Source organism: Falco cherrug, chromosome 3, assembly GCF_023634085.1.
Source record: "Falco cherrug isolate bFalChe1 chromosome 3, bFalChe1.pri, whole genome shotgun sequence".
In the NCBI taxonomy this organism is placed as follows: Eukaryota; Metazoa; Chordata; class Aves; order Falconiformes; family Falconidae; genus Falco; species Falco cherrug.
The window spans coordinates 57,836,221-57,845,069 of NC_073699.1; the positions used below are offsets into that span (position 1 = coordinate 57,836,221).

The 8,849-nt window shown below is 43.5% G+C and overlaps 1 protein-coding gene and 1 long non-coding RNA gene across 7 annotated transcripts in view; one reads left to right on the top strand and one right to left on the bottom strand.

The window, feature by feature from the left end:
• Positions 1–3,427, top strand: part of ROCK1 (Rho associated coiled-coil containing protein kinase 1) — a 93,063-nt gene extending 89,636 nt beyond the window's left edge. Inside the window, exon 33 of the mRNA XM_005446182.4 lies at positions 1,889–3,427. Coding sequence (XP_005446239.2) covers positions 1,889–1,892 — 4 coding nt within the window. The 3' untranslated portion in view covers positions 1,893–3,427. The remainder of the gene's footprint in view (positions 1–1,888) is intronic.
• On the bottom strand, positions 894–8,842 carry LOC106631591 (uncharacterized). 6 transcript variants are annotated; one of them, XR_008731172.1, is made up of 4 exons: positions 7,262–8,842; positions 6,486–6,915; positions 4,247–6,229; positions 907–1,024 (listed from the first exon to the last, which is right to left on the bottom strand). It is a non-coding gene; the product is annotated as an uncharacterized LOC106631591 (long non-coding RNA). The 6 variants fall into 6 exon arrangements; XR_008731171.1 differs by having other exon boundaries at positions 6,486–6,521; positions 7,262–8,841; XR_008731173.1 differs by having other exon boundaries at positions 4,247–4,426; positions 5,892–6,229; positions 6,486–8,840.
• Between the last annotated feature and the right edge of the window lie 7 nt (positions 8,843–8,849).

The following is an 8,849-nucleotide window of genomic DNA, read 5'->3' on the forward strand; positions in this document are numbered from 1 at the left end:
TGTTTTAATGCTGTATATTGTAGGCACTGAGTGTGGAGGAAGAAGCATATTAAGCATAAGCCATTTAGAGAGGCACAGTACTTGACCAGCAAGAGTGCTAGGTATGTGTGTGCTGCCGGCCTGTCATGCTGCATGGAGACGTGTGCAGGAAGCAGGTGGGGAGCCCCCACACCTCACTGATGCTTGAGGAGCTGCTTGGGTGGCTTTGTGGCATGCTCCGTCCCCATCAGACAGCTGCCACTGGCTTGACTGGAATGTAGTGGGGCTTGCGTGGCACCTGCACAGCAATGCAAGTGAATAATGAAGAGAATCAAGAGTTACGCTCAGCAAATAAGCATTAGAAAAAGGTCAGATAGGAACTTGTCTTTCAGGCTATTCTACTGCGGATATTTTTCTGATTTTCTTGAACAAATTTCTATGTTAGTAGTGTCCACAAGCTAGACAATTACTGCTGCAATGTAGTAGTCAGCCTGTGTCCCAGTACCACTATATATTCCATGCTGTATGTTTAGAAAGAAGAGGCATCGGATTTGTTTCAGGAAAATTCACTTCTGACGTACCAGGTGCTTAAATTTAAGAGTATGAAACAAATTTACAATGGAACTTACATACTCAACACTTAACTGGCAATTGCACAGTAGCTGAGCTAATCTGACAGCCTGTTGCTACATAAGGAGGAGCATTTTCCCTCTGTCTTCCTTCTATGTGCTTCTGTCATTAGATCCTGGGTAAGTGCTTGAAGTGATCCATTTTGGACCCTCCCATGAAGGTCCACAGTTCAGTTTCCTGACTGTCAAAAAAAATGTAGAACTGCTTTGCTGAGCTAGCGAGTGGATCAGCCTGCTAAGAAGTACAGTGATGGCCAAAGCTGAGGGCAGGTAAGCAGGAGGGGGCTCCCTTGGCGTCAGGAAGATAAAGTGGAGGAACAGCAGACCCTTTTCCTTTCAGGAGGCAGCGAGTTGTTACATCAGCTTCTCTGAACTCAAGACACTGCGCCCTGCAGTTCTCATCCTGACCTTTTTATCTAGACGTGGGAGTAAGAGAAACAGTGATGATTTTTACTGGGTATACGTGTTTAGCTTTTACTAAGTATCTGAACATTGTTCTCTTGTCAGACAAGTATAGCAGCACTTGATCTCAGTGGTGGAGTCCTACCATGTAAGCAGGCATTAACTATTTTGTCGAATGGATACAGACTTTTAACACATGCTTTAAGACATTTTAGTACATTCATTTAGCATCTGATCTACCTTTCTTTGAAGTTGATAGGCAGCACTATTGACTTCATGTGGAGGTGTATCAGACCCATTAAAAGGAGCTTCGCGTATAAGTTCATCTGGAGTTCTATTCCTCGTTTCAGTAACTTACCATAGTAAATCTGAATCAGAACTTCATGATGAACGTGCTAGCATTTGCAGTACTGCTTCTAGATCCGAAACTACACTTCATAGTTTATAGTATGCTAATTTATACACGTTCGGTCAGCACAGTTGAGGTGTTCTAATATATTTGGACTTGGGCACCTGATCAAGTTAATGCATGTGCATTAACTGCTGTGCATCAGATGAGCTCTGGCAACTGCATGTGTGTGCTCTTAGCCCTATAGAGAGCCTTTTCTTGTGCTGCAAGTGAGAGTGTCACCTTGTATTTGCCGTGAGTACACCCATGGTTGTTTAGTCTTAATCATTTACTTGTAAAGCTGCAGTAGTATTATCATCTGCCCAATCTCTATGTTCATTGAATGTTTGAAATTAAGAACAGTTTGTGGAAGATTGGGTAGGTATGATCTTAGTATTGTACCATGTCAATTGAAAAAAATATCTTCACTAGTGTTATGAAGCTAATTTTTATATTTGTTATTAATTGTTTGTTTTCTTCTTTGTTCCAGCTAACCACATGTACAGTGCTTAATGGAATCTCATGGGATGCAGTCTGAGAAACAGGGCTTTTTTTAACCACACAGAGCAGTGCAGACGGGCTGTTGTTCCTTTCAACATAACTATCACAGGCTTCAGGGTTAAAATTGCTATTACTGTCTCCTCCTTGCTTTGGCACAAAAGCACGCTGAGGGTGTTTAATTGCGGGTTTGCCTAAAGGTAGATTAGATTAATTATTACTATGTAATGCAAGTTAAAGCAAATAAAGCTTAGCTAGGTGTATAAAAAAAAAAAAGGTGCTGCCTTTTTGGATTTTTTTTAAAAAAAGCCTGTCAATCACAATGAAATGCAGCCAACTTTCTTCATATCGGTGAAAGAAAAGGACTGTTGACCCTGTGAAGGGGATATTTATGTCAAGATGAGCATATGAAATGGAGTAGAGGAGGAAGGTTTCTCAGCGAGAAGGACTGTAATTGCTTTCAAAACTCCAAGTTGTGCTCTTGAAGACTGCAGAACTAGCTTAAAAATGAAGCCTTATCACTTGAACTTCAGTGCCTTCACTGCAGAGTTCTTAACAGCCTTTATGCTAACCACCCACTATGGAATGGATCAAAGTGTTAAATATTTTGCATTATGCTTTACAAAATACTGATTCAGCAGGTTTGTAAAGGGGGGAAAACAAGTTAATTGCCTTTAATCTATGCATTTTTGCCAAGCCATACTGAATTAATTTACTATTAGAGGCATTAGAAACTAACAGTAAAGAGAACCACCGAGTTTGGAAGCATATTTTGGGGTACATCATTTCTATAACTGTATAATGTATTGCCTTACAATTTTAAGTGATACCGTACATTAAGTTAACAAACATTTAAGAAATATATGCACTGTTTGAACTGTAAATTATTCTTAGAACACTTTTACTGGGTTTTACGTTGTCCTTTTAGTGCCTTAATTTGAGAAATTGTATTATTGCCATGTCGATAAATGTAGAAATCTAAAACTAAACAAAGGAAAACTCTAAAACTATTGCATACCAGTGGTTTTCACTGTATTTTAATTGGTTTAAGTATTATAGATGCTAGATGCATTTTCTAAATTAAGTACAATCTTTGAATGAGAATTCCTCTTACAAAGAAAGACTGATTCTAGTTCATAAGCCAAGAGATGTGTAGGCAATGCAAAAAAAGAGAAAAAAAAGCAAGCATATAACGCAAAAGCTCTGGGTAATTCAGGAATTTCAGTAAATGCTGTCAGACTCTTGCTTTGTAGCAGGAATACATTCATAGTATGGGCAGTATGGTTTTATTTTATTTTATTTCTTAACCAAATACCTCCTCAGTAATTTATAATGGCTTTGCAGTTGTGTATTAAATAAGAAGCACTGGAAAACTGATTCGTCCATAGGACGATTTGCATGTTTCAAGTGGTATTGAAAGCCGCACTGATGGATATGTAATAATAAACATATCTGTTATTAATATGGTAATGACTCTGTGCTCATTTAATGAGAAATAAAGTAATTTATGGAAAGACCCTTTTGAAAATGACTGGCATGGTGTTTTCTCCTGACTGCAGCTTCTACATCTTTCTAAGCATCTAGACATTGCAACAGCTTCCTAGTACAAGATGCATTTGCAACATAACACCTAGGGACTGAAATATATTTTTTCTATTCTACACAAATAAGTAAATACCATATTAAATATTTTTTTTATTCCCTTATTCTCGTGGCCTACTGTAGGAGCCTAATTTGTATTTATTGTTCAACCTCCACCCTGAGCTTGCCTTGTGATGGCTTCATCCTTCATGATGCAGGAGATTTGGAGCTTCAGAAATCCTGCTTATTTGGGGGCGGGGATCCTGTTCAGAAGAAAAACTGTGGGGTATTTTTGTTGGTGGGAGTTTTGGGGGGGGGGTTTGTTGGTGTTTCTGGAGTTGGTTTTAGTTGGGTTTTGTTTGGGTTTTTTTCTGGAACAGCCTATGCAACCCATGAAGCCAGCTGTCCATAAATCTCCCTGGGTAATCTACCAAGGCTTGTAGAACAATGGAGTAGTAAGGACAAATTACATGTGAATGATTTTATGTCCTTTGAAGGTCACAGAGCTGGGAAGTATAGATAAATTGAAGCATGTGATGTGGTAATTTCAGAAAGTTCCTCTCTGTTGAGCTTGCTGTATCAGAAATGTCAGCAATTCCAAAGCTGTGGCTGGAGCACTGAAGACTACCTGCTGGATTGCCAGTCACATTGAGTGTTAGCTTGCCAAGCAATACAAGGGATAATTATGACCTGCTTTAATTTCCTATCACACATCCAAAGGGGAAATAATACAGTAAAATGATTAAACTTATATTACTTAAATACATACATTATTATAGAAAATTTGGAGCAATAGAAAAGGCCATTCTCCAGATGCAGATTAGGTTTTTGATTGCTTTTCTGCTTTCCTTTATGTGTGACTGGCTACCTCTATAGGCTCACAAACTCTTGCTTGAATAATTTCTTAATCAAAAAAAAGTAGCGTCTTGTAATGCCGTATTTTATGAATCTGAAAAATAGCATAAAACCCGTTATAAATAGATAACAACTAGCGGGAAGAGGGAAAGACTGAGGAAGAAATGGGTTTGCTCTACAGCAGGGGTCCTCAAACTACAGCCCGCGGGCCAGATACGGCCCCCCAGGGTCCTCAATCCGGCCCCCGGTATTTAGAGACTCCCCCCACCCACCCCACCCCCCGCCGGGGGTTGGGGGGGAAACCAAGCAGCCGCAGATGACTGCCTGCCACTGCATCCGCGTGCCGGCCCCCTGGTTAAAAAGTGTGAGGACCCCTGTTCTAGAGCTTGGTACATACTATAGTTTCCATAGCTTTTTAGCAATGCTGAAATTCTGCAATTATTTTTAAATGCTGATTTTGCTTGGGAAAGCAGCAGCAGACATAATGAAGTGTTAAATTACATTGACTTGTATGTCTGGGATAAGTTGCACTAAAATGCTGTAATAATGAAGTCTAGACATGCAAATTACAGTTTGTGTGTTCTCGTATACTGATGTTGCCGCTTGTTTACTGTAAGCAAGGTGCCAATCTACAGGAATACATACTTTGAATAACAAATTCAGCCAAAGGTTTCTACTGTTAGGAAAAGTATGATTTCAGCTGTGCAAGCAGGTATTTCAGGGGGAAAAAATAGTTTATTATTAAACTTTTAGCAAGCATATCAGCTTTACCATCCAGAAAAAAAAAATCAGTGTGCTGCTATATTTGCTACAGCTCCATTTTTTCTGGCCCTTGCTGCCTTGTTTTGCTTGACTTCTACCCTTGTCGCTAATGATTTCTCTTACAAGAACATTTTGCTTAGTCATCTGTTACAGTCTAGAAAGTCATCAAGGGATATGAATGTATAAGCTATGAAGGCCTAGAATAAATCAACTGGCTTCATTCATATTGGTAAAGCTGTGGTGTTACACACTTTGAGAAATCAAGAAGCCTAGATTCTTACATGATCGGTTTTTGATTTGCCTCCGCCTTTTTTCCATTTTCTATTACTATATTAAGTTATAAGTTCGTTAACATTGGTAGAATGTCAAAATCAGCTTTCTCATTCCCTCTTCAAGCCTCCCTATTCCTGCTGAAGGGAACAGGAAAAGACAATGATAAGAGTAGGTAACTGCAGCAAAACAGCCTGGGTAATAAGAAACAGTCTCTCCCACAAGCAGGATTTAGCAGCAACCACCAAGGCTGTAGCCAGCAGCAAGTCAGGAGTCATGCAGCGAGGGAAGCAGCAGGAGCTGAGCTTCTCTCTGAGCTGGTGAACTCTACCGAGAATTTTTTATGTACTAGTTACAAACATAAAAAACGCAGATAAGAGTTTTGTTGTTCTTCCTTCCTCCAGATGTATGTTTGTGGTGATGCAGAATGGAGAAAGTGTGAAAGCTGCTGTGGCATGGGTAACACTGAAATGGGGGATATTGTGTGTCACCTTAAGTATCTTCTGGATTGCTACATTTTTCCTTACCTCGCAATTTGCTGTATCATCTCTATGTAGAAGTCACGCCTTATTGACACAGCATGCTTCAGTCTGTAGGTACTGTGACATAGGGATCAAACGTAGCAGTGGCTTTCAGGTTGGGAGTGCCGGGACGGTGCCATAGCCTGGGCCCCCAAGTCGGCTCGAGGAGCCACTGCTGCACAGGGCAGTCACAGCGACTTCCATGTGGGCCTCACTCAGCCCTGCGCGGTGCTGGGAAGGTTGTGCACAACAGCGTTTTGTTCTTGTATCTTGTTTCTGTTCGTTTTCTGGGTGCTCCTTTGGAGACTGTCAAGGTTTGCAGTGCAGGGAAGTGGAATGCTTACCTTTATCACAAAAAAGAACTTTTCTTTAAATACGTAAAGTACTGTAACGTATCAGGACAGTGGAAAATTTCATCTAAACCACTTAAAACTAGGATTATTTTGAGTTTAATATACATGGCAATTATCTGCAAGACAGGTGTTAATAATGTAATTTGATCCTACTTGTGCTGTGAATACACACGTTAAAATGTTTAAAGCTTTAAGACAGACAGACAGGTTCCCACGAACATTGTTTCCCACAGAAAATAAAATGTACCTGTCAATATCTTGAATGAGGATAACACATCTTCCCCTTTCAAGAAACAAGAAATGTAAATGCAATATTTTAATTCCTGAGACTGATTGTTTAAAACGAAGACCACCTCCTTTGTTCTATGGAAGGTATCCCAGAGGTGCCTGAAGCATGCTTTGCAAAGGGGCTTGCCTCGCTTCCCGGTGCCTCTTGCGGTTCTGCAGCACCTGCCTGTACCATGAGGGTACACCGGCTACTTGTGCTCCTCAGAACTGAGCCACAGGAGATTTCATAGATCGGGACTTGCTCTCACCCGTCTTCCAGCGTTAATAAATCCTGCCAGGCCTGCTGGCCTGCACACAGCATTGTGCTGACGACACCCCCCCAGCTTTTGGATGCAAGCTGGCTTCCATCTGGCCAGCTCAGGATGGGAAGCAGCCATGCTCAGGTGGCCCTGCGAAAGGCCACAGAGACACAGCTTGGGGCAGGCAGTTCCACTGTCCCCGTGCCCTCGCGAGCCAGCCTGGGGTTCGCTCAGGGCTTGTCTTCACAAAGCAAAAATACGCATTTAGTAATGTTCAACCAATCCTTTAAAATTTTAATATTGTCAGGGTAATCTCTACTTCGCATTCCTACATCAGGTTGCACTGTCTCTACACTCCTTATGTCAGTTTGTGTCGGATTCAAGGAAACCAGCACCTATTGAACCCCTCCTTCAGGAAAATGGCACAAAGCTGTTAATGGCAGGAAAAGGCCTACACGATCTTGGGGGAAAGAAAAGGGAGGTAGCGGTTCCTCACCTTATGGAGGTTGGGAAGTTGTCCTGCAGCTGCAAATTTCTTCTCTTTCAGCACAGCACCCTCCAGTGCCTTTCCAAAATCCTGAAAACGCATGGGCTGTGATTGCCCAAGCCCCGGCCCTCCTTATTCTAAAGGGGAGAATGTACTCAGTGCAGCTTCAGACTGTACAGCACTGAACTTCCATTCAGGAGTCGCGAATAAATGGCCTCCGTAACAGCCACTGTTGGTAGTAAGAAGAAATGGCTAGGCTGGAGATGTCCTGCGCTTGGGCTCGTGGGCAGACAGCTGGGATTTCCTCTCACTTGAATAGATGGTCTGCGGGATCTCACCCTAGAACTGAATTAAAGCTTTTCTAGAAAGCTACTTCAAGCAAATCAAAGTAACAGTAAATTTGTCACCCTTGCTGCTAAACTTTAACATTTAAATAGTCTCGGTAATTGGAAACTCCATCTTAACTCAAGATCCACCTTATTTTCAGCATACCACCCACTGGAGCTGCTCTGAAATGTAATCCTTGTTTCCCAAAACTTCCTTTTTGCATCTAGGAGCCCACACCGGACAATAAAATCAATTGATTCTTCTTCTCCTTGACAAACCGAAAACACTAGATTTTCTAAGCCTTCCATTTTAAGGCTTACTTTCAAGCCCTCGTTATTTTTATAGCCATTGTGTATATCCTTCTTCAACTGTTTGGAATTAAAAATAATATTTGGTGAGCAGCGCTTTTATAGAGGAAAGATCCTTCTTGTTCTGGGTATCTCTTCTACAGCAGAAGCAGGTCCAGCAGAAACTCTTCCAGCTGCAGCTGCCAGAGGAGCTGGGGACGGCAGCGATGTCACATCTTTAGAGGTGGCAGCCAGGAAAGGGGTCTGAGGAAGGGATGTTTCTTTCTGGCATTCTCTTCCTTTTTATGCTTAACCACTGTTTGAGCTTCTTTAACAGCCTCATACCTAAACTGCTTTTGTAGCAGGTGAGACTCGTACCTCCATGTTTACCGTTTTTAGTATCTCTAGAACTACGTTTTATTGTCCTGAAGGCTCCTGGCCATTGCCACCGCACTCACCCTTCAGCGCTCCTTGTCCGTCATCTATCACCCAGCATTAGAGTACCTGCTGGCGAGTCAGTCATCCCCTGCTCGCCCGAAAAGTTCTTCCGTTGACAGTTTGATCTCTCCGTTTTCTTACGGCCCAGAAGCAGTTCATCCGCAGCAGCCTTCCCTTTTAACTCCCCGCCGCCCCCGCGCAGTCGCCGCGTTCGGGCCAACCGGCGGATGGGCTGTAACGGCCCCGACCCCGCGGCGACACCTCGCCCTCCGCGGTGGCGCCCCCCGCTCCCCGCCCCGGGCCCCCGCGGGCGGCAGGCGCAGGGCAGCGGGCTCACCAGGCGCCGCCCCAGCCGCGCGCCCCGGCCGGCGACGCGCCCCCGGGCACCGCAGCCCGCTGTCCCGTCACGCTCCTCACCGGCCGCTCCCCCGGGCAGCCCGCAGCTGGGGCCGCGCCCCACCTCCCCGCCGCGGGGCAGCGCCTACCGGCCCGCCCCCCGCCACGGGCCCCGCTCCGCCGAGCAGCCGTTACCGCCCACGGCGCGC